Raw genomic sequence first — 26,287 nt, 5'->3', positions numbered from 1 at the left:
CACCATGAAGTGCCTTTGGTGTCCTCATCAGAATCATGAAAATGTAGCAGGATAATGAAACTCTGAGGTCTTATTATAAATGGACAAACATTTACACACATATCAGTACAATAAGTCTCTTGAAATGTGTTTCCTTCATTTTATACTTTTTTCATTGGATGTACGTGATTTTGGCGTGTCCCACACACTGCTCTGCTAACTACAGTGTGTGTGTAATAAGTGGTTAAATTATACTCAATCAAAAAAAATGTTTTATGGTTTTATTGTCCACAACAAGTTCTTTGATAAAACGAGTCATTTTGATCACGTATATTCTATTTTCATCATGATATATTGAACATTTTGCATGTGTCCCTGAAATTGTCACCTTGCTAACTGAATCATGTTGCTAACTGAAGGTCCAAGATGTGCTCATTAAATGCTAACATTGGCCAAAAATGTCCACCCTGTCAGCAAGCCTTCCATGACAGGGTGGACATGGTTCGTGACAGGAAGGACATGCGCATCGTTTATGCCACATGCTGGTCATGTTACACATATTATAACAGTTATTACACACTTTATAACATGCTATACATAGCAGGAGTGGACAATATGAACTTTTTTGGCGATATCGGTATCAGCAAGCCTAGTTTGATTAGGCAAACCTAGTTTACCTGGGCCGCCAATTAAAGTGTGTAAGGGAACATTTTGAATTGTCTTTTTCAAGGAATGAGCTTAGAAGGAGCTGAGATAGCAAGGAGATATCGTTGTGATGCTGACCCGGACAGAAGAAGAAAGTACCTTGAGAAAGAGAGGGACAAATGGAATAAAGACAGAGAGACTGGAAAGAAGAAGGGTGTCAATGAGCTCAGTGAGAGAGAGAAGAGGCCAAAAAGAAAGAACTGGAGAGAGGCAAAAAGTCAAGCCAGAGCCAGAAGCATGGCCAGTGCTTTGCTACAGTCTGAGACACCACCCAACTCCCCTGCAGCTCCTTAAACTCCTGAAACTATGAGAATCCACCAAGCTATCAGTCTGACACCCGGCCAGATATAATACCGAGACATCTCATGTCTGTGTAAAAGGCAGGGAGGTGTTTTGGACTGCCCCTGCTTTAACCTTCAATAGGTCACTCTAGCTAATGTTCCTGTTTCATCTGATGGGTCCCCAGCATGTGGAAAGACACCAGATAACCCAAGGAGACCAGAAATGATTGAGGCAAAGCACATTGGAGAGTGGTGCGTTGTTAATTACGATAATGAAGCATACCCAGGTGTCATCATTGATGCAGAAGGGCACAGTGTGAAAGTTAAGTGTATGCACCGCAATGGCATTGTCAGGTCTCTTGTTGAAAACACCTAGCAAGATATACTGTGACATTATTAACTTAAAAAATCTAGACGACTTTTTATCTTCCTGCATAATCAGTTGTTCCACACCCCAGCCCAGTTGGTGGCGGCAATGCTCCTCTGAAATGCTATGCCGACCTCCTAAAAAAACCACTAAAGAAGAAGAAGTAGACAAACACGCCAGTCTGCAAGCCCTGCACAAGATAGACTGGAAGCAAAGGATATAGTTTGGGTCTGTATTAAAAGCATTTCACGGTTGTAGAGTCTATTTTAAAAGCACCGAGTCGAATTTTATTTGCAAAACTCGTGCATCAGATTTTGGAGCAAACATGGCGGCCACGACGGAAACTGGCTACGGACACCAACGGCTGGCCACCAATCAAGTGCTGCCTGTCCAAGTCGCTGGCGCGGTAATGTTCTGCACGTTTGTGACGGTTAATTACATTTCGTCGCTAAGTGAAGACATTGGCATATCTAACAAATACAAAAGTTATTAATTTAGCAAAGTGGTTAGTTATTTTGTCGTGTGGAGATATTGACGCGATAAAGGCGCGCTAACCGTAGCGAGCTAACGGGACAGGCAGAGAGTTGTGCAGACTTGTAAACAAGCTAGTGTTAGCTTAGCAAATGGTGAGCTAGTTATTCTCTTGTTTACAGGACATGTAATTAGTCTACATATCATCATAACATGGCTGAACCCAAGGAGGCGACTCAGACGGAGGTAATCAAAACTCTAATTTCTAACCTATCGTTACATTGTAGCAGTTTGCTAAACCGCTGTTCAGGAGTGACGCTAGTTGTGTTTACGTTGCATGGGCAGTGTTGCTAACGTTATATCAGCAACAAGCTAACGCATGTTTGTTTTGAAGGAATGCACGGGTAAAATACTGACTTATACTGTGTGTGTTTTTGCAACCAGTGTTTTACTGAAACATTATCTATCTACAGCTTTGATTATACCAGCTAGCTAGCTTATTAAAGGTAAGTACTCGGTCCTAATGGGCATGTAAAATGAGACGTAAACTTACTCAAATACTTCTAATTAACTCTCCAACTATCAGCTAATTATTCGATATACATTCGCCTACTTTTTAACTTTCTTTTTTTTCCTTCTAAATTTGATGTCTTAGGATCTATTTTTTAAAATACTTTTGTATTTCCTTATATACATAATAGCTATTTATGTCGTTTTTTCAGAAAGTGGTGGTGTTCACAGTGATTTACAATAAAGTGAAGAAACATGACAAGAAATAAAAACAGGCATATTCAAACGAATGCAAACACTGCACGTATGTGTAGAACAATTGAACATGTAAAAAGGTATAGATCAAACAAAGGAAGACATAGGACAATAAGACATAAAGATAAAAAAGATTAAAAACAAAGGCAGAGTGACAGTTAAAGGCAATGCTGAATAAATATGTTTTCAATTGGCATTTAAAAATGTCCACAGAGCTTGCGTCTCTTATTGTTGCAGCATGTCAATATATTTAATGTGCACTGTCGGAGGGAGCCTGAGAGTGAAGACTTCTTTGTAGTTAATGTGCACATGAGCGTAAAGAACTTGCACTATACTTCACAGGGAGACAGGCACAGCGCTGGCCTGTTTTATTGATGTTATTTTAAACCCATACTGTGTTTTGAGGTTCAGTGAAATCTTGGGATCCATCAAGCTGAGAGGGCTTACCAGCACCCTTCTAGTAGTCCCATGAACAATCAGCCATTGCGTCTGATTAGTATTGAATGTTCACCGGGTGAAGTACAGTAGTGCATCAGCTCTGCAGTGGCGTGGACCATTGAAATGGAAATGTGTGTTCATTTCCAAAAAAAGTGTCTGAAATAGTTTTCATAAATTAGATTTGTTTAAAGAAAATTGTCAGGTCTTTATATACACATACAACAGTCATGTTTGTTTACATGATGAGTCATGTGTGTAAACACAAGGGGTTAATAAGAAGGTAATTTGCATTGCATTAGAATGTAATAGGTGTATTTAATAAAGTGTCCAAAGTCTGGAGAAATAGAAGACGATGATAAGATGAGACTTATATTTCCAAACATGAACCTGAAACAAGTCTCTTTATACTGTCATTGATGAAAACAGTGGGCAAGAAAATGAACATATCCAAATGTTATAAAAAACAGTTTTAGCATGCCGTGATCGTGAAATATGGCAGAGCAGTCACCTTCAGTAGCAGCAGGAGTATCGGCATAAATACACGTTTAAGGTTTTTACATGTCTAAATTCCATACTGAGCTTTGGGGGTTGTATTTGTAGGAGTGTTTTTCAATAGCACAAGAAAAAAAAGCCAGAGCCCTGGCATTGTACATAATGTCAATTGTGTATTGTCTTACACAGGTAACAGAGGGCACAGACGGCGAGTCCATGGAAGCTGTTTCAGAGCCGGGAGCATCGGTGGATGTTGGAGACCCGGAGCGTGTTCGCAAAGCTTCTTCGAGTCCCTCTGAGCACAGAGAGAAGGATTACCCTGTAGCTGCTGAAAAAGAAGTGGAAAGTAAAGAAACTGAACATAAAGGACCTGAAGAAGAAGAGACTGTTTTGGTCCACAGTGGTGAGCAAGGGAGCACCTCGAATTCTGAAAAAGAAGAGAGAGTTGAGGTGAAAACCGAGGAGGAGTTTGAGGTGAAAACCGAAGAGGAGTTTGAGGTGAAAACCGAAGAGGAGTTTGAGGTGAAAACCGAGGAGGAGTTTGAGTCGAACGAAGAAAATGTGGCCGTAAAGGACGACCGCTTAGAGGACAGTCCTGCAGGACCTGATGCCAGCGAGGACACAATTATGCACAAGACTTCTGAGGAGCTAGCAAACATGGACACTAAGGAGTGTGTCGACACACAGCAGGAGGAGGAGGAGGCTGCTGGCGGTAAATTGAGGGTTTCTACAGCGGACGACCTCGATGAGATGATGGACATCGGCACGGTGGATCAGGTGGAGCAGGAAGCTCAGATGAATGAGGAGCAGCAGAATAGTGTGATGGACATGGACTGCAGCCGCTCGCCTTCCATTTTAAACACAGGTAAAGTTCAATCACCACAGTTTTGTGTTGCAGAGAAACATTTTCAACCAGCGAGAGTTAATTGGCGCGAAGCAAAAGTCGTCGTGTTCTTGTCGGAAAAGAGGAGCACAAAGTGACAAAGTGACATTTGAAACGTAGAATAACATTGCTGGCTTCGTCTCTCTGTGAAGGTAAACAAAGCGCCGCCATTCATCTTTGTATTTCAAATGTTCCCTCACAGCCTCAGTGACGGAGGACAGTAACTCTGCGGAGGAGGATGCTGATGTGAAGCCCACGGTATTGCCACCACCTGCGGAGGAGGAGCAAGCGGAGGACGTGAAAGTGGCTTTAGACTCGGTGCAGTCCAGCTCGTCTACGTCGTCTGAAGCCACGGCCAGCACAGGTGAGGGACCTCGGACGTCCCACTTGCACTGTTTTAGATGATCAGTTTCCTAAAGGAAATCTCTTACGATAAGACATAAACCTCCCCGATTTTGGAGATTTTGCTTGGTGCACATCATCATCATTATTATCATTAAATGCTGAGATCTTAACTGCTGTAGTATATAGTGTGCTTTCTAATCCAGGACACTAGACATCACTGGCACTTCCGAAGTATCTTAATGCTTCCTCACATCCATCAATTAAAAGTAAATGTTTTTAAACTCTCCGGTTACTGTTAGATTTTGTTTAAATTGCTGTCCAATCACAGACAGCGTGATTTACATCTTTCATTTTTATGTCACTGTTGCAACGCTGATTATTTTCTGCATGCACGTTCTTCATTATTTACTTTGCACCCTCCTTCACAGTTAACCAGTTCACACGTTGCTTATGTTCCCGTAGGAAGGGACAGCTCATCACCAGCGACCATGATGAACGGGATGAAAGTAGTTAAGCTGTCAATTCCAAGATTAGACACTGTAAGTAGGACAACCTGCGTCAGCGTGAAAAGTAAAACGAGTACAGAGAAATATGTTGTTATAAATCTGGAAAGTCAACACAACAACAACATTTCTTTCCTGTTGTAGAAAAGCGTAAATGCTGCTGCTCGGCCAGTCAAGTCGTCTCCTTCGCCGCCTTTGGTCAAGGTGAAAGATGAGCCCATAGACGAAGAGTATGACCAAGCACTGATATCTTCTGCATTTACAGCGAGCGTGAAAGATGAGCCCGACACTGCAGAGGTGGGACACACACACACGCACACCTTTTCATAAACTAAGCTCCTTTCAGACACGAACCGCTTTACGTTAATCTGACGGCAAGTTTGACATCTGGGTCTGATGTCTGAATGACGTCAAAAGTCACAACGACAATTTTACTAGGTCTGATCCAGTAACATGTATTAACGATACTGTTGCTCGATCAGATTTATTTGATTTGATTTACTGTAGTAAAGTATTATCTCAATCTTCACAAAAAATATATAAAGAGCCAATTTTAAGCCATTTAACCAACTTTCCCTCGTGATGCGACCACAGCAGAGAGGTTAAATATATAAAACTCTTTCAACCACAATAAAATCCGACTCCTCTCAAATATAATATCCAGAAAGAAAGTCCTTTAATCAGGATTAGATGGATCCAGAATCAGTGAAGCACCTCTTCAACCCTGTCTCTGCGTTCTGTTATTTGCAGGAGGACTTGAGGATCGGATCGGTCTTCTCTGTGCCCCCAGCCGCCGAAATGCAGCCGCTACCCGTCGTCAACCCCTCGTCGCCGCACATGTCCTGTTCCAACTGCAAGAAGGGCCTGTTAAAAGGCCAGACGGCATTCCAGCGGAAGGGCTCGCCGGCACTCTTCTGCTCCACCACCTGCCTCACCGCATCTCTCCCCGCAGTCAAAGGAGTCACCATCTTCTGCCACAACTGCCAAAAGTGAGTTCAACAGAAAACGGTGTCGTCTTTCCAAACTTGCGTCAACGTTGAGGAGGGCTGGGTAGCTTATTAAGGTAAATACAACCACTGCCGAGTAGTAGTCTCAAAACTTCTCCAGTCAGACGATACCTGCAATCGTTCTTCCATTTAATGCGACCTGTGATTGGCCTGCCTGCACACGGCTCTGAACGCGGAGATGTCTGAGCCGGCGGTTAGCAGCTAACGGCGCCAAACAACGGCAACTGTGCTGAAATAACGAACAGTTTTAACCAGGAGGAGCACCGGATGGTTAATTAACCGCTGTATGAGCGCTGTGCAGTGCGGCAGAGTTTAGCTCGCCAGTGGATCTCAAACACACACGTGATGGGTATCGAATGAAGTACTCTATTGGTATCAGTATCATTTTAAGGGTACTGGTGGCGTAATTCTGTAAACGTTACTCAGCCCCAATATTCAGACAATTAAGATTACCTAAGAGTAATTTATTGTAGAAAATTACAATTTTGTTAAATGTTCATGACCCCAAATATACTTTTTACTGAATTTGGACCTGTTGTTGTCATCATCCCAGGTTGATAATTCGGCCTCAGGACGTCATTCTGGCTCCAGATGGTAAAGGCTCCATGAAGGAATTCTGTAGCGAGAACTGCCTGACCTCCTCCAACTACAAGAAAAACCTCTCCAGCCACCGGATATCTGCTGCCACCAAAACAACACCGCAACCAATAGCACCACAGTCGCTCTGCAGCATGTGTGCAAGATACTGCGTGGTAAGTCAAACACAAGGGGGATGCCACTTACGTTTACTTTCATCATAGATTAATCTGCCAATTATTTTCTGGATTCACTGAATCATCGTTTTGTCCCTGAAATGTCATAAAATATTGATTTTAAGTTGAAATTTTCAAATATTCAGCCTTTTGTTTTGCCGACCAAAAGTAGAAGACCTGAAGACATTCAGTTTACAGTGATATAAAAGATGGAAAAGCAGAAAATCAGGGGATGTGAAGAATTACTAAAAGGATTAATCGATTATCAAAATCGTTATAATTATTTGAGCTCTGAAATGAAATCTAAAAATAACAAGTTCTTCCACATAATAATAATATACCCAGTTATTAACCTTATTTGTGAAGCTATTGAAAACAGTGTGCCACTTACAGGCAGTAAATAAGATTTTTTTAATTTTTTTTTTATCCTTTTCAAAAGCATTTGATGCATCAGAATTCCTTTTTTACCTGGGCTGAAGGATGCAGTCAAAATGTGTCTTGTACTAGTCCTGCATCGTCACTAGTGGTGTCAAGGATCAGCCCTCACGGTTCGGATCACTCGTGAACCGCGGATCAATCGAGTATTTTTTTTATTTTCTTTTTTTACAGTGTAATCATCAGTGTGTAAAGTTCTACTGCTGCTGTTCCTTTTCAAGTAACAAGTCCCCGAATATCAATGCAGAGTGTCAGTGAACAGATATAAAGCAGTAGTGTGTTCACGTGAACGGAGCAGCTTAGAAGCATTTGACGGTGAAGTCATGGCGAGCGGAGGAACGTCAGCAGCCGCGACGGGGGACACTCCGGTGTAGAAAACAAAGGATTTCTAAATCTGGTAAAAATGCTTGAGCCACGCTACGACGTCCACTCACGCACCCACTTCAGTGTGAAGCTGTTCCAGACCTCTATGAAAAGACTGTAGAGACTGCTTTCACCACGGCGGAGTGATTCTTAGTCCGGTGCTGTAGACACGCCCCCTCTGTGAGAGTCACACAGACACACACCTGGTTCAGGTGCTGACAGAAGCATCAGAGTGAAGCTAGACAGGCCCAATAATATTCCAGTCACCACAGAAAGGTCGACCCTCTCCCCAGACAATGGAGATATTCTCATCTTTTTGAAAATAATGTCACAGTAACGGTAAACATTATTGTGTATTTGAATGGCATAACCTGACAGGAAGTAAACAGACCCAAGTTGTTGCTGAGCAGTTCAGTTCAGTGTAAACAGTGGAAGCTAGCTCACTGGCTGTTTCTTTCTTTCAGTATTGATGAAAGGACGAGGATATCAACATACCTCATGTTGCACTTAAACTTAACAGAATTCTTGAATGTATTATTTTTATTTATTTATTTAATTTTGTTTCAAATTGGACGTCTTCAGTATTTTTGTTTTCATGTAAGGCTATAGCCCAAAGTTCTATGCTTAAAGTGTTCTTGAAGTTCTTTAATTAATAAATCGAAAGCAAAGTTATATTTGTCTCCTCCCCTTTTCTTTGTTGATCCGAAAAATGATCCGAATTGTGACTCCTGAACCGTGATCCGAACCGAACCGTGAGGTTTGTGATCCGTTACACCCCTAATCGTCACATTACAGTACATAAAGCATTAAGCAGAACAGAAGTAGTACACGCAACCTTTTCCCCTCGCTGTCCCTGTAAACGACACTTTCTTCGTGAAACGATCGACCTCTGAAATAACACACCAGGGTTGTTTTGTCATCCCTCCCGCAGAGTAAACACGAGGTGATCCTGAGCGGTGCCGTCCACAAGATCTGCAGCGACGCCTGCTTTAACCGCTTCCGCACGGTGAACAACCTGTCCATGGCCGGCTGCGCCAACTGCGGCTCCTTCTGCCACAGCAAGCCGCTCATGCTGAAGATGGAAGACTGCAACAAAACTCTGTGCAATCCAGAGTGTCTGGCTAAGTACAAAGAGGTAGGAAAGTAAAAGAATAAAAAAACAAACGGGAAACAAACTGGTGCTGATGACACGCAGTGTACTCTGCGTTTGGTGAGGATGTCATAAAAAAAGCCTGTGAATTGTTCTTCCACTGGCATTTAAGGCCATCGAAACATCACAACGATTCATAATACTGGCAGTGTTTAACAATAAGTACATGAATGTACACACATGGGCAAGGAACCAAATACGATAACTTCGTTGATGTCGATTTTCTACCTGAAAATATATATTTTTTTTTTAAATGTCACAACAGTAAAATAGTATTGTTATGTCCTCCAATAGCACTCTAGGGTTGACATTTTGAATTTCAATGAAAGGATGAACTGATTTGGAATTTGGTAGTCAAAGGTCGCTGTGACTTCACAAAACACATTTTTGCCACCCTTTCCTAATCTACAACACCAGCCTGAAAATCTCAGAAGATTGCATAAGAGGCCGATATTTGTCGGAACCCCAGTAAGAGCTGGCTGATGCTACGCTAGGATTGGCCAGTCTGTGTTAAAGGGGTGGGACTTAGTTCACGGTCAGTTGGGCATCAGATTTAAAAGTTCAGTTTACGCAATGTACCGGTACACTGTTATTAAAATGAAAACTCAAAGAAACTCTACATTCTGTGATTGTTTTTTATCTCACAATAGAATACGAAGATAACCAAGCCTTGTACGATGTGTCGCACTACCCGGTTGCTGGTAGAAATGGTTGACAACAAAAACAGTGATGACTCTGTGAACCTCTTCTGTAGCAGCAGCTGTGTGATGGCATTCAAGGTCCAGACTGTCAGTGCATCAGGTACAGGTACTTTTTCTTTCGTATACCTAATAGGTACAGGTAGTTTTCATGACTGACGCTGTTGGCATTCATTACTTTACAATGTGTATTCTATTTATATATATTTTTTGATATATATCGAGAAACTTTTTTTCTCTTCCACAGGTGCTCGGTTGAGTTGTGATAGTTGTGGGAAATACACAGTCCCAGCCTACCACCTGGCCATGTCTGATACCTCCATCAGGAACTTCTGCACTTTACCTTGTGTCATGGATTTTCAGGTAATGAGGGTCGCTGACTGTAAAGGTTTTGGGTAATGCTCGATCACAGCTAGTTCAACGTGTTGTCTGACCACATCAGAAATCCAGAGTGTTTGTTTCTGATCCCAACAGTCACACTCGGGGTAAATACAGATCAAATCAAAGTCTCCTTTGTCTAGAACACACATTTTAGTGTCTCACTCGAAACCGTACCTTGTTCGCAGTGGTTTTTGAATCAAGACATTATGTATTGTTTTTTTTTCTGTGCCATAGGACAAGTTCAGAAAGTCCCAGAAACAGGTGAATGTTTTTACCAAGCTGCCAACCGGCTCCACCCAGACAGTCAATCCCATCCAGACCCTGCAAGACGCCCACAAAGGACCGCTGAAACTGAACTGCTCCCAGTGTAACCGCAACATAGCTTTTAAACCCGAACTCCTCCAGATCAAGGTAACGCAGGGGGGGTGTGAGTGAGGGAGGGAGGGAGCGTTCATAAAACTCACTGTTCGGATTACGGATCAGAGTCGAGGGTCTGATCAGTACAAGGATCCATCCATCCCAAAAATCATTTCAACTGCTCTGAAGTCAGTAAACATCAAAGATTCTAAATGTTATCCTTTTACTTTCTAGTAATTAGGGCCCGAGCACCGACGTAGTCGGAGCGGAGGACCGATTGTTTTTCGCTTGTTTATTATTATTATTATTTTTAGTGTTTCGTGGCAAAAAGGAGGTGCTTGGGATACTGGGAATTTCGTGAAATTTGGCACGCAAGCCAGAATTTGCGAAAATTGCAGTCTGATTGGGGTGTATGAAATATTGGCTCGATATCGCCCCCTATTGAGTAGCCCCAACATCGGGTTTCACCTAGCTGTATGACATTTGATAGGAATGTGGATCGTGATGGGACGCACAAAAAATCCTGTAGGAATTTTTCTCTAAACCAAACAGGAAGTCTGCCATTTTTACTTTAACGAACTCCTAGAGATTTAACCCGATTGACTTCAGATTCGGTCAGTATGCTCTTGACACCTTGGCAGTGAAACGTTACTCAAAGATCAAAAAGTTATCGAACTATGTGTCCGTGGCGTCACAAAAACACCATTCGCCGCGAAACAGGAAGTTGTTGTAACTCGGCCGTACATTGTCTAATCTGCTCCAAATTTCTCATATGTCATAACATCCTGAACCGGAACACATCTATATGACAATTTAGAATCGTAGTGATAGCACCACCTAGTGGCAACCGGAAGTTGTAAGTTGTGTACTTTGACGTCCTGCTCCTCACAGATAAATCAGATCCCTCTCAAATGTTGTCAAACAAGCCTTAAGACCTTGATAATGCTTCATTGTGAAGATTGTAAGAAGTTACTGAAGGGCGGCGACGTGGAAGCTCTGCGGATTTCGATCCTTCGCCATGAACGAATAAACTGATGTATCTTGACTCCACATCATCAGATCTTTACCATATTTCACGTGTTTGATTAGACTCCAGGCATGAAGACATCTGCAGGCCAATTTTGAATCATAATCATAGCGCCACCTACTGGTAACAGGAAGTTAAAGTCTTTATACTTTGGCTTGTTTCTCTTAGTAGGTAAATCAAATCAATATCAAATTTGTTCCACACAAATATAAGAAGTTCATAATGCCAGATCATGAAGCTTTTGATGTTTCGTTGAACGCCGTTGCCGTGGCGATGCGGTCTTCACCGTGAACAACGAAGGTCATTTTGAGAGGCTAAAAAAGCCCTCGCAGTATGTTTGACCTAGATGTATGAAATTTGGTAGGAACATGTATCACATATGGACTTAAATAAAAGTCTCTTGGGGCCATGCTCGAAACCCAACTGGAAGTCAGCCATTTTGAATTTGTTATGAATTTCTAGTGTCGTTTTTGTCATTTCCAGGCGCTGCACTTTAACGAACTCCTAGGGAATTAATCAGATCAACTTCAAATTTGGTCGGTACAGTCTAAAGACCTTTGTGATGAAAAGTTACGTGAAAAGCTGTAGCCGTGGCGACGCATTCTTCACCGTGAAATATTAAGGTGTTTTTGAGGGGCTAAAAATGCTCAAAACATAAGCAAACTTGGCATACACATTTAAAGCCCAAAATGTAGTTGTATAATATGATTTTATTGGTTCAGAGTGGCAAATCGGCTCAATAGCGCCCCCTACAAAATTTCAACGAAGCAGCCCTCGCAGTATGTTTCACCTAGATGTATAACATTTGGTAAGCAGATGTATCACATGTAGACTTAAAATAAAGTCTCTTGGAGTCATGCTCTAAACCCAACCGGAAGTCAGCCATTTTGAATGTTGTATGAATTTCTCGTGTTTTTTTCCATTTCCAGGTGCTGTACTACAAACTCCTCCTAGGGAATGAATCCGATCAGCTTAGAATTTGGTCGGAGCAATCTAAAGACTAGCAATTAAAAGCTTTGGGTTTCATCGAACGACGTGGATATGGTGTGATGGCCATTTTACATGGTTCGCCATCATCCATCAAGCTGTTGTAACTCGACTGTACTTTGTCAAAACTGTCCCAAACTTGACATGCTTGTTGACTGTCATGGCTTTATGACTTCTGCATGCCAATATTAACTCATTGTCATAGCGCCACCTACTGATAAGGCAAGGCAAGGCAAGTTTATTTGTATAGCACATTTCAACAACAAGGTAATTCAAAGTGCTTTACATAAAACCATTAAAAGCATCAAAACATAAGGCAAATGAAAAGAGAAATTTAAAAACAATTAAAGAAACAGTGTAAGAAATAAAATTCAGTAGTAAAAAGTAAAGGAGATTTAAAACATACATTGAAACAATAATTGATGTCTCCCTGAGACATTACGCTGCACGCAATCAACCATACACTGCCGCAATTCTGCAATTACTCGCACACAAACCACGTCTGGAAAAGATCTCTGCCGATCTGCGTTTTATAGTGTACGCCTTGCACGAACTCGGTCCCGGAGGAAATGGCGATATATTGTGCAGTCCTTTTAAAACCATTAAAAGCATCAAAACATAAGGCAAAAGAAAAGGAGATTTAACAGCAATTAAAAAACAGTGTAAGAAATAAAATACAGTAGAAAAATGCAGAAATGCAGGAGATTGATTAATATATGAATTGAATGTGGTTCAATTAAAGGCAGCAGCAAACAGAAAGGTCTTCAATCTTTATTTAAATGAGCTGAGGGTCTCAGCAGACCTGCAGCTTTCTCGGACTTTGTTCCAGATATGTGGAGCAGAAAAACTGAACGCTGCTTCTCCATGTTTAGTTCTGACTCTGGGAACAGATAGTAGACCGGTCCCAGACGACCTGAGGGGTCGGGATGGTTCGTAAGGTAGCAGCAGATCAGAGATGTATTTTGGCCCTAAACCATTCAGTGCTTTGTAAACCAACAGTAGGATTTTAAAGTAAATTCTTTGTTGGACAGGAAGCCAGTGCAAAGACATCAGAACTGGAGTGATGTGATCCACCCTCCTGGTCTTAGTGAGGACTCGAGCTGCAGCGTTCTGACAGACTTTTTACAGAGACCTGTAAACACACCGTTACAGTAGTCAAGTCTGCTGAAGATAAATGCATGGACGAGTTTTTCCAAATCCTGTTGAGACATAAGTCCTCTAATCCTTGATATGTTCTTCAGGTGATAGTAGGCTGATTTTGTAATTGTCTTGATATGGCTGTTCAGGTTGAGGTCTGAATCCATAACTACACCTAGATTTCTGGCTTGGTTTGTGGGTTTTAACATCAGTGACTGAAGCTGAGCGGTGATTTTCAATTGTTCGTCCTTGGTACCAAAAACAATTACTTCTGTTTTATCTTTGTTCAATTGAAGAAAATTCTGGCACATCCAGTTGTTGATTTGTTCAATGCAGTTACCCAGCCCTTGTATGGGATTATAGTCCCCTGGTGACATAGTTATGTAGATTTGTGTGTCGTCTGCATAATTATGATAACACACTTTGTTGCTTTCCATAATCTGAGCTAGTGGAAGCATGTAGATGTTGAACAGAAGAGGCCCCAGTATTGAACCTTGGGGAACACCACATGTCATTTTAGTCAGCGCTGATGTGTAATCAGCTACAGACACAAAGTATTCTCGGCCCTTCAAGTAGGATTCAAACCAGTTAAGTGCTGTGCCAGAGAGTCCCACCCAGATTTTTAGTCTTTCTAGGAGTATGGCATGGTCGACCGTGTCGAATGCAGCACTGAGATCCAGTAACACTAAGACTGAACTTCTGCCATTGTCTGTGTTTAAGTGGATGTCGTTGAAAACCTTAACAAGAGCAGTTTCAGTGCTGTGGTGCTGTCGAAAGCCTGACTGGAAAACATCAAAGCAGTTATTTACGTCCAAGAAGTTGGTCAGCTGTTGGAAAACCGCTTTTTCAATTATTTTACTTAGAAATGGGAGGTTTGATATTGGCCTATAATTTTTCATCGTTGCGGAGTCTAAACTAGCCTTCTTTAGGAGCGGTTTAATAACTGCAGTTTTTAGGGCTTGTGGGAAGACACCTGAGAGAAGGGATGTGTTTACAATTTGTAAGAGATCAGTGGTCATGCAGTTTGAAATATTTTTGAAATAAGCTCGGACGTAAGCAGGTTTCTATAATTACAGCGGCCCAAACACTGAACATATTGAAAGGGTTTGTGGGCACACCATAAGAAAAAGACTTCTCTGATCTAAATATGTGCAAACTAAGATGCTTGGAGAGCAAAAGTTATATAACAGTGGTTCTCAAACCACGTCAGTAGGCATTAGTATAAATGATCTGTCCAGAGCTTCTTCATGACAATCAGGTTAAACGTTACAATGAATGCTTCACACTACAATCTAAAGTTACAGAAGAACTTAAAATGGAAACACTGTAAAATTCAAGTGTTCAAGTAACAGCAAATGGCACTACTGTTTTGTTAACTTTCATGTAAGTCCAAATCCAAGTGCAGGACACTGTAGGGAGTTGAACCCCATCCCAGTAAACTGACAGTCTGTTATGTTACAAACACTGAAGCGCATTCACACACATTCATTTTCTTAATGATCTTTAAAGGCTTACATTTATGATTGTATCGGATGTACACTCAAAACATTTGAGGCTTAAGACCTGGCAACATGATCTTGCTACGCTGCTGGTCTACGCAGGAAATATCTCACTCGTGCACGCAGAGTGTGATTGTCACAGAAATTCATGGCCGCGTCACCCAGAGTCCTGCCAGTACCAGGAAATACCATTTAACTCATGCACGCAGTGTATGACGGTCACAGAAATGCATGGCCAGAGTCCTGCTAGTACCCTCGACGTGCGTGAAGTTGCGAGGGCCCGGTCAATGCTGCTCGCAGCTTTAATTTATCGTGTTTTTTCATAAAGGCACACAATTCAAATAAGTAAATAAAATATTGTAATTTTATTGATTAAAACAAATCTTGTCATTAGTAGTTTAAATGATATATTATAATCTGCTTAGAGTTAGTGTAAACGGCTCATAATTCATCTCTAATATCTATTTATGTTGCTGTGAAAACATCTGGATTTATTCAAGTTTCTCACCAAAACTACATTTTACGAGATCACATGTTAACATATCATGATGTTGTAATTTAGCTTCGCCCAGTACTCATTTTCACTGAACAGAGCCTGAACGCATCATAATGTAACTGGACGGAACCTTCGTTCGTTACCCATTAGCCACTTTACCGGCTCTCCTCTGGTCATTTTCAACACGTGCTGGTTGTTTACAAAGTAACATTATCAGAAATCGGAGAACAGAAAGCATAAATGATGTCCTGATAACATATTATGCTGATTATTGGCGGATAACGATGTCAGTAAAACTTAATTTCACACTGTGATGGTTAAGGTACTGTGTCATTAATCCACGATTCACATGCGTGCCGATCCGTGACGGGGATCCGTACCGATCATGGATCAACCATGATTTCTTTTTTTTTTCGAAATGCAGACACCCACAAGTTTTTGCAAATATTAATGATGTAAACTGGAAGATATCCACATTCTACTGGAGAATGATATCTAACAGCCATTGTTATACAATATCTATCTTAGACTTGAGAGATGGGAAAATATGAAGTACTTACTGATATTTCTGCTGTGCTTGTGACAAATAGCGGTGGTGGATGATAAACTGCAAACAGCAGATTGAAATTCTCTTTTCTACATGTTTACTTCATATTTATGTTTGTTGAACATGTGCAGTGATCAGTTATTGGCTTTATTGCACCTACTTTTAGTCGTTTAACACCGGGTTTCGGTAACCATGCCTAAATGAAATCATTTTTGTTGTTCATTGCGTTTGTTTCAGGCTTCAGTCTTTTGCGATGTGTTCATTGCAAATCGCGATGACAATAAAAAACACAATTTGAATGGTCAGCACTGGTTTCATGTTTATAACTGCTTATACCGCTCTGTGTGTGAAGGACAAGTTGGTTTTCTTCTGTGGTGGGGACTGCGCTCACGAGTTCAAGAAAGACAACTTTGTGACGAGCCTGTGTGAATACTGTAAGATCGAGAAGATCACCAGAGACGCCAAGAGGATTAACAACAGAGACTGCTTCTTCTGCAGCGATGGTGAGGAGGCAGCAATACAAAGATGACAATCGCACACCTTTTTAAAGCATCTAGTTATTAACAAATAGTGTTTAATCTTAATAAACAACACACTTGCGTCTTCCTCCCAGGCTGTAAGCTCCTCTTCAGACACGACCTGACTAAAAACTGGGGGAAACACTGTCACTCCTGCGTCTACTGCCACAGCATGTCCAAGAAGCTGGTGACGGCCCAGTACGGAGGCTCCACGGAGGACTTCTGCTCCGAGGAGTGCAGGTCCAAATACACCATGCTCTTCTGCCACGTAAGCAAGCCTCAGCGCAGTTATTCAAATCACAGTTAGACCAAAAATAAAACAACACGACGGTGGCCATGATCTAAAAGCTTTCTCGCTGGTTTTCCTCTCAGGTTGCAAAGTGTGACACCTGCGGCCACAAAGGGAAACTGAAGCAGAGTCTTCCCATGCTGGGAGAAGTCAAGCACTTCTGCGATCTGAGTTGTCTGCTTCACTTCTGCTGTGAGACAGTTGCCACGCAGGGCGAGGTGGTCACAGGTGTGTGTTATGGTTGCCATTTCAAGTTTCAGGGCTGTAGATTGAAAGCCTGATATGTTAGAATGCATCATTTTGCGCTGTTGTGGCCGTTGGATTAAAGATTGTGCTTTGAATGGGTTTGTCTTTAAGGGTTTGAGTGTCTTTATTATAGACTTATAGGATCTGAGGTTGAACTTCCCTGACCTAAATGTATGCATTACCACAGCCCAAATGAGCCAAACATGTCCCTAGTGATGCATAAGGGTTCATTAACATGTTATACAATCGATCAGCGATAGTCCTGCTGACTCTACTTGGGTTTCCTGGTGTTTACGTGGATCTGCAGGTATAGGGGAGGTCACGCCTGTCATCGCCAACGTCATCTCGCTTGCTGGCCCTACGACGAGGAAATCAACCGCTTCCATCAGAGCCGCCCAGCAACAACGCACAAACACAGGTATTTATGAACTATGTGTCAAACATATACGTGAGAAAAACATGCTGCATGCTCATTTAATCAGTTAACAGTGTTGACTGTGAAGGTTTCATCCTCTGTCATTGTCTCCACAGGCACAGTCTGTCAGTCAAAGAACTCTGGACATGTAAGTTCAATAATGTATATACAGTCACTTTCAAAAGTTTGGGGTCACCTGTTATATTGGTTTTCTTTCCTTCAATAATGACTATTTTAACAGAGAAATAAAAGAGTATAATTCAGACCCAAAATATATTATTTACATTTGAAGTTGTGTTTGCCCCAAAAGAAGAAGTTTTAAAGAATGAATGCCATGAAGGACTTCTGTTGGAACCATTTTTTCCTCACGTGACCAAGTTCATCATTGAACCACGACGGTGCTTGCATCAGGGCTCTAAATATTTTGGGTATCCGTTTCTCTTTGTGCCCTCTGCGGTCTACTCGGTGGGTAAATTGAAGAGGTTTAAACTGTGATATGTCAGTCCAGAGTTTGTTCAGCTGATATTGCAAGAAACCTATTTCTCTTGTGATGTTCTCAGAATAGCTTTACTTAGGCAGCACAACTGTTAATAATCCACCTTGTTATAAGATGCATTAATGTGCACTTGACACGAAAACAGTAACTATTTAAATCTGCACACATTTTCATGCTAAGATTCCAGTTCTTTTTACAGTTGGCATTTTTTTACGTCATGTTTTGGCTCAAGATGACGAGAGGAAAAGGTACGTGCTGTGGCCCGCACACAACATTTCAGCTCATCAAATCTGAAGGAAATGATGAAACTCAGATACACGCTCAGTGTTTGGTGCAGCTGGTGCCGTGGGAGACTATTTGTGAGGATCTCTTTTGGTCATTACATTTATTTGTTCTGGAATCATTACACTTTATGTCCTTTTGACTCTTCTTCAGATCAGCATTCAGACGGATGCAGTGAAAGTCCATCCGCCGTCCTGCCCAAAGATCCTGAAGAACAAGGCCGTGCTCTGCAGACCGCTGGTGCAGAACAAAGGAGTCTCCTGTAAAACACAGACCGCCGACGTCGAATCACAGACAGGTAAACACCCACACAAGTGTTTCTATGGTAACCACGTCCCTGTGCGTGTTGGTAGATATAATATTTTCTTAATTTCCACTTGAAAATATTGTGCAATGTGTTGTTCTTTAGAGTCCACAGTCATATCCTCAGTCACTGATTTGAACGACTTTTGAATGTGTCCCGTTAAGTCTGCATTCTGTATTTACACATCTCGACTAAAGATGCTAAAACATAAGTTGGTTGTAATCGTCACCACTGAAGAACTTTTTAAATGATTTGTTCCCCTCTTTGTAGACGATCTCTATCCTAAAATCATGGTCGTTCCTGTGCCAGTGCCGGTGTATATCCCCGTACCCATGAACATGTACAGCCAGTATACTCCCAAAGCTCTGGGCCTGCCGTTACCGGTATGTCACACACTACAACCACCTCATCACCTTTTAATGTTTGATTCTCTGAAGTGTGGAATCGGATCATCTCATTATCAGGATTACCATATTAGACAAAGGCATCTTCGTCCTCATACCGGTCCCCCATTGGCTGTTATATTCTTACTCTGACTACCACAGGTGCCTGTACCCATGTTCCTTCCTGTGACCATGGACAGCGCTGAGCGCATCATGGAAACCATCCAGGAGATCAAGCAAAAGATCCCGTCGGACCCCTTTGAGGCAGAACTCATCCTCATGGCCGAGATGGTTGCAGAACAGAACGAGAACAATGACAAAGATGATGGACCGAAGGAGATAGAGAAACGAGATGCTGCGGCTCCAGATGGTGTGTGTGTGTGTGTGTGTGTGTGTGTGTGTGTGTGTGTGTGTGTGTGTGTGTGTGTGTGTGTGTGTGTGTGTGTGTGTGTGTGTGTGTGTGTGTGTGTGTGTGTGTGTGTGTGTGTGTGTGTGTGTGTGTGTGTGTGTGTGTGAGAGGAAGGCGGCTCACTCACGCTCTCCTAAGCAGCGGCGTACGTGGTCACCACGACAACCCAACTTATCTTAAACTTACTCGCTAGGTTTCGTACGTGCTTGCTAATAACTGATTTGAAGAGTCTGGTTCCAGAGATTGACAGGATTGTGTTAAGGACATGTGTAGATAGACTTGCTTATCAGACGTCACATGGAATTAGGCAAGACGGTAGACGGCAAACCAGGTATCATTTTAGCGGATGAGAGCTGGAGGGTAAAATTAGGTGAGGCCGGCAGGGAATACCGGAAGTGGTAAAGGTGGACGGCATTGCTGGCATTGACATTGTTGACTTAACCAGTCTGTCGGACAGTTTGTAGCCAAGGATGCGGGGTCGGGTTAGCGGTTAAGATTAGGGCTGCAACAACAAATCGATAATAATCGATTATTAAAATAGTTTTCATTATCGATTATCAATTTTCATTATCGATTCGTTGTGTCGCGCGATTATTACGCCAGTCAATAAGTCGCGGAGATGTTTGAGAAAAAAAAAAGGAAAAAAAGAGCGGAGCACATCGATTGTTGTGAAGTGGAGCTTCTAATGACGACCAAGACACGTTTGGTTTTGAACGGAACACTTTACTTCCTGAAAACTGCAGTTTAACAACTGTTACAGTGAACAGACCGCGCTCTTGCACCCGACATATACGTTAGGTTTTCACTTATCGTTGTCATTGTTGCCGTGAATAAGCACGTATCATGCTACTTCCTGTCTCTTCACAGTAAAATCACTTCCGTTTTCATGCTCTTCACAATAAAAGTAAATATGCGATCAAACAATTTACAACAGAGGAAAGAGCATCGGACCCGTAACGTTGTTCTGAAACATGGCGGAGGCAGAGGAATCAGTACGACCTAAGTCGTCCAAGGTGTGGGAGCATTTCACACTTAATAAATTTAAAAAGTGTGTTCATTGCAAGATATGCAAAAGCGACATGATATGGCACGGGAGCACCACTGTGATGATTCAGTTTGTGAGTGTAGTGTAGAGAACAAGTTCTGACGTTCAAACAAATCCTGTTAAGTTTTCTGATTTGTATTTTTATTTATTTTTTATAAATAATTTATTGTTGTGACAGCTCAGGTCCCTTTAAACAAAAATAGACATATTTTTGTGCACATGTGTATGTTTTTTGTGTTAGTCCATTTGTTTTTTAATTATTACTTTAACAGCTCAGGGATGTTCAAGGAGCAACCTGTTTGTGCACTTTCTGAAGATCAGTTCTGTTTTTGAATAAAGGGTTGGAAATGAATGCTTTTTAGTTTTTTTTTAATCGATTTAATCTAAAAAATAATCAATCGATTATTAAAATCATCGTTCGTTTCAGCCCTAGTTAAGATGAAGGCCTGATGCACGGCTGCAGCTCCCCGACACCGTTGGCTGAGCGTCTCTCACAAGCGCATCGCCCTTCAGCCTGTGGGTTCCGGGTGGCTGCCTCTCCCAGCGCCCTCTGGTTGCGGATGCGAGTAATTGGAACATACTTTTAAAAGAAAAATCACAAATGTAACAGAAGACCACATGATGTTTTTACTTGATAGTAAACCGATTAAACTTTGTGCGTTGCGCTTTATCAAATTCATAACGACCAATTAGTCAATGGTCCATTAATCGTGACCATCCCTAGATTTGACCTATTTTGAAGAAAATTTAGAACACCATTATGTGGCGGTCAATGTTCACATTATGGCGGGCCATCAGAAATAAATCAACGTTTCGTATGGCCTTTCACTTTCTCATTGTTGCATCAAATTATTTCCCACAAATGTTTTTATGTTGTAGGTTTTTATTTCATTTTTTCTATTACTCTGGATGACAAGCTCCTCCCATGTTTATGTGACAGACCCCGGCAGTAACTTCAGCGATGACTTGGACACGGACGACTTGGCCAGTTTCCTCAACAACTGGGAGGACGGCTCCTCTGATGCGGGTCTCCGGTCTCCCGGCCGGCCGTGCGCTCAGGAAAAGCTCAACACGATCCTGGACATTCCCACGGGTGCGACCAATGAACCTGACTCCGAACCCACGCCTCCATCCCCGCCTCCCATGGACGTCGAAGCTGACTTCGCTGTTGGTGAGGAGATGAGATGTACAGATTTGTGAAGCGCTTGACAACATTTGACTTCTCTCTCTCGTCTTCGACCCATGTTTGAAGAAGTTTAGTTTAAGTGTTGCGAGTGTCGTCGGGAAAGAGAAATACTTTTGAGCGCTTGGTCTAATGTTTCATGTGATGTCATCGGCAGAAACTCTGGAGAGGATGGCCCAGTGGAGAGAGCACTCCCGGCGATCCCCGAGCCCTCCGCCTGCAGCTTCGCGACGACGACGACAAGCTCACAGGAAAGCCCGAGAAAAGAAGGTAACTGTCTAGTAAATGAGATCTGGTACTGCTTGTGCATTTAAGACTACATCTGATTGTACTTGCAAAAAAAAGAAATCTGCAGTTAGGACAGTGGGAATACCTACCATGTGTCGGGGTGTCTCACCCTGACCACATCCATGACGCAACCTTCTCTCTCTCTGACGTCTAAGGGTCGTAAGTCACAGCGGCCGTCTAAGGCAGCCGAAGAGTCGACTCAAAGAAGCGCCTCCAACAAGGCCATGGCTGTAGACGTCCCAAAACTAAAGAGTCTATATGGAGTTGATGCCTGGAAGCGATGGATCCAATGGAGGCAAACTCAACCCAACCTGGAGAAGCCACGCTTCGGTTGTGAGTCCAGATGTACAGTAGATCCAACCACTTGAGCTGATCTTGACCCAACATCATGTACTTATATTATACTGGTGGATCATTTTTTATCTAAATCACCAAACAGTAAAGAGGGAAAATCAAATCCATTAAACCAAAAAGGGAATAAATATGCAAACCTCTTAAAGTTAGTTGAAATGTTCCTTCCTTCAAAAGAGTTTCGGAAGAAGTTTCTATTCATAGTTTTAACATTACGCATCAAAACAAACTTTATTTTTTTTACTTTTGATAACTTGGACTCCTCGTGTCTTGATTTCAGCTCGGCCCATGGAGTTGAAGGAGGATGTCCTTCACTGCACCACCGCCGAGCTGAGCTACGGCCTCTGCTGCTTCATCGCTGAGGTGAAACGACCCAACGGAGAGCCGTACTCCCCCGACAGCCTGTTCTACCTCTGCCTCGGCATTCAGCAGGCAAGACACTTTTCACACACAGACCCTAAACGTACACTACAGGAAGGACCTACAGTGCTGTGTGAACATATGTACACTTTCGCAGCTAGCGCACGTTGTAGAGTTTTTCCGTGGGGGGAGGGCCAGTTCACCAGTGGAAAAGTTTTAATGTGAAGCAGCTACAGCAGGAAAGGTACGGTTTGCATGAGCAGTAACTTGCAGTAAATGTACTATAGTGAGATAAATGACAGCTGTTCTCATTATTCACATTGCATATGTGACCTTTCGTCTCTCTGCAGTACCTGTTTGAGAACGGTCGTGTGGAGAACATATTCATGGATCGGTTCTACAACAAGTTCTCCACTGAGTTCAATAATATGCTAAGAGATTTCAAACCCTCAATCACAGCAAGTGGTGAGTTATACATATGCCTTTTCATTCTGTCAATCCATCAATTTGTCTTCCTGTCATTTTCCTGATTTCTACTCCCTCTCTCTTCAGGTTATATCCACTCCCGTGTGGAGGAGGAGTTTCTGTGGGACTGCAAACAGCTGGGCGCGTACTCTCCCATTGTCCTCCTCAACACTCTGCTCTTCTTCTGCTGCAAGTACTTTGGCTTCACCACGGTGGAGCAGCACCGCCAGCTGTCCTTTGCCCACGTCATGCGCTGCACCAAAACCACCCCGAACAACACCAAGACCACCTTCCTGCGCTTCTACCCGCCAATATCCACAAACGAAGCGGAGACAGGTACCAATGTGCCAGAGGGTCAGAGTGAAGTACCTGTTTCGTTGCATAACAACATGTAGAGCTATAGATGCCATTAACAAAGTAAAAGGATAACATTGATCTGCATCTACCAATATGGATCATCGATGATCATCAATTAGTTTCAGCAAATTTCCCCACTGTGGGACTAATAGGGAATTCCCTTATCTTAAGCGGCAAAAAACGTGATCAGGGATCTCTAAAAGTTATATTTGCTCCCTATTCTTTTGTGCTTATCCGTTGCACCACGAATTAAGATAATTAGGAATAGTTATATCGAAATAGTCCTCTTAAATTTAAATAACTGTATTTTAACAATCACAAATATCCTGCTTTTATAGAAATGTTAACTCAAGCAGTTGGCATGCAGGAATGTTTTGCACCAGAGCATTGACACGATATGATATTACGTTTATGATAATTTCAGATCTATGTCAAATCTGCATTATCTGAGCTATTATAAGATACTTATGGGGGAAAAAAATCGGCATTAAAATGCATATGCTTAATTTGTGTAGTTCAATGTTTTTTTTTAAGATAATGTTTTTGGCACGTTTGCCTTTATTTGACAGTGTAGAGACAGACTGGAAATGCGGGGAGAGAGACGGGTACGACATGCACCTAAAGTTCCAGGACTGGAATCAAACACGGGACGTTGCAGTTTAACCCCTCGACTTTGAAGGCACTCCATTATTCCGACTAGTTTTGAGAGTTCTGTCCCAAACCGACATGGATGTAATGAGTGTTCTTCTCACCAGGGATATTTAATCACTTTATCGTTCTATAATTCGGTGTGTTAACATCTAAAATCTCATAAGCAGTGCAACTTCTACACCAGGCAGTAGAGCAGAAGACTCACAAATATGATCCTCTATGTTTTTTTGCACTGTACATGCACTATACAGGAAAGCACTTTCAAATGTCGTGTTCATTTACAGTATTTATAACGGACACTTCTTTGTTAAAATGTGCAGTGAAATGGTTTCACAGTAGGAATGGTGTAAATGTTTGTGTTATCCTCAGATCCAGAGGTTCCTGTGAAGAAGCGTAAGGAGGAGAGTAAAGAGGATATTCTAGAGATGATGGAGAACACGGAGAACCCTCTCCGCTGTCCAGTCAGACTCTACGAGTTTTACCTCTCCAAGTGGTGAGTATAGAAGCACACTGAACTACTTACTGCGATCAAAAAACTGTTTCAACTGGCTGCTGTTTAAAGACTGACTTGAAAAATTGTTAAACTACCCTTTAATGTGTGTAAAAATTTAACTTTGTCCGAGGCAGATATTGACACAGATATTGCGTCCATTTTTGAGAAAGAATTTTAATCTGTTGACTGTTTGGCCAAGTCAAGTTCCTTTACCATGTTTCTATCAAAGACTATAATGTAACTTAGTGCTGCATATTGTTCTCCTCAATCCACTGGTCACTACGTTGACATTACCAACTGTCTTCCATCCAGCTCGGAGTCGGTCAAGCAGCGCACCAACCTGTTCTACCTTCACCCGGAGCGCTGCTGCGTCCCCAACAGCCCCCTGTGGTTCTCCTTCACCCCTCTGGACGACAGCACCATGGAGGGCATGCTCGTCCGCATCCTCACCGTCAGAGAACTGCATCTCGGGAAGACGAAAGCTGAAGGGATGGAGCAGAAGACATCCGAGGATCCACCATTTATACCACCCGAAGATGGGGATTCAGAGTGATGAAGTGCAGAAGTGACCTTTTTATTGGGGTAGCAGCTTGTGGTGTAAATGTTTGTAGATGAACGAAAATGCTCATTTAAACATGGCCCAATAAACAGAAATGGACAGAGTAATATGCAGAAGTGCAAAGAAAAGTCCTACAGCAATCAGACTGTTGACTAACTGCTCAGCAGGACACACATCTGTCCTTTTGTGTTTTGTCTGGTGAATGGTTTTCTCATGGATAATGCTACTTTTTTCCTTCAGTTCTGTGTGAATTGGACTTTACTTTATTTTTTGTCCTTGCTTAAAAGCGCTACAGTGAAAAACAAACTGATTTCTGTCGTCAGTGAGTAAACGACCAGAAGACAAACTGAAGCCAGCTTTCTGTGGTGTAAATCGTCAACCGTCAGTGACAGAGCACATGTTTATTTCCAGATCCTTTTTTAATTTTTTTATTTTGCAGTTTTTATACCCTGAGGAAAGTTATTCTCAGGAATAAAGGAAATACACTTCTTAACACAAATTCCTGGAATTCACAGGAAATCATATTTGATGATGTGGAAATGTGAGTCATCACTGTTTTCCCTTTATAGCTACTTGTATAAATTACCGGTATGTTCCAGAGGCTTATTCAACTTGCCATGCTAACTTGTAAAATAATTGAATTTTCACTGAAGATTCATCAAATAATCAGACTTCAGGTCTTGTCACTTGATTGTGAGATTACAGAGCGTCACATGAGTTTTGTCATTCATGTTGAAAGAAAAAGCTTTTCTTTAATTCCTTTTGCCTCATTAATAGAAATGCATAGATTGTGAGTGTCCAAATGATTGGATTAAAAATGTCTTTATGGATTTAAATACATTTAAGAAAATATTGTCACTTTTTAAAAAGACTGACAACATTGATGTTTGGGGGGGAAACAACACTGACTTGAACAGAATAATTTGAGTGTTGTGATAATGTCATTTTGGACATGCTGTTTCATCAAAGCATCCTGAGACATTGACTTTTTTGCATAACCATGACCCTGGTGTATAAAAACTAGCCTACAGACCCTTCCTGTATATCTTGGTTATATTAACTCCCAGTCCTGAGTATGGCTGCCAATGTTCTGAGTATTTTCTATTGTACGTTTTTGAATAAAACTAT

The 26,287-nt window shown here is 41.9% G+C and overlaps 1 protein-coding gene across 2 annotated transcripts; it reads left to right on the top strand.

Moving 5' to 3' along the window:
* Window positions 1-1,504: 1,504 nt before the first annotated feature.
* Window positions 1,505-26,287, top strand: LOC306790942 (zinc finger MYM-type protein 4-like). Of its 2 annotated transcripts, none has more exons than XM_079287498.1 (28): window positions 1,505-1,738; window positions 1,986-2,049; window positions 3,688-4,363; window positions 4,584-4,745; window positions 5,189-5,265; window positions 5,374-5,526; window positions 5,980-6,218; window positions 6,790-6,988; window positions 8,718-8,921; window positions 9,587-9,737; window positions 9,882-9,997; window positions 10,250-10,426; window positions 16,418-16,568; window positions 16,679-16,851; window positions 16,956-17,100; window positions 17,426-17,536; window positions 17,650-17,681; window positions 18,465-18,609; window positions 18,886-18,998; window positions 19,161-19,368; window positions 21,393-21,623; window positions 21,793-21,905; window positions 22,079-22,256; window positions 22,555-22,706; window positions 22,985-23,099; window positions 23,187-23,435; window positions 24,477-24,600; window positions 24,913-26,287. In XM_079287498.1, exons 2-28 carry the CDS (start codon window positions 2,017-2,019, stop codon window positions 25,151-25,153), a joined length of 4,668 nt encoding a protein of 1,555 aa, XP_079143624.1. In that variant the 5' UTR covers window positions 1,505-1,738; window positions 1,986-2,016; the 3' UTR covers window positions 25,154-26,287. The 2 variants fall into 2 exon arrangements, with proteins under 2 accessions (XP_079143624.1, XP_079143623.1); XM_079287497.1 differs by having other exon boundaries at window positions 9,587-9,743.

This window comes from Melanostigma gelatinosum, assembly GCF_949748355.1.
Source record: "Melanostigma gelatinosum genome assembly, chromosome: 17".
NCBI lineage: Eukaryota > Metazoa > Chordata > Actinopteri > Perciformes > Zoarcidae > Melanostigma > Melanostigma gelatinosum.
Note: the sequence above shows the minus strand (reverse complement) of the source record. Positions and strands in the feature narration are given on the sequence as shown.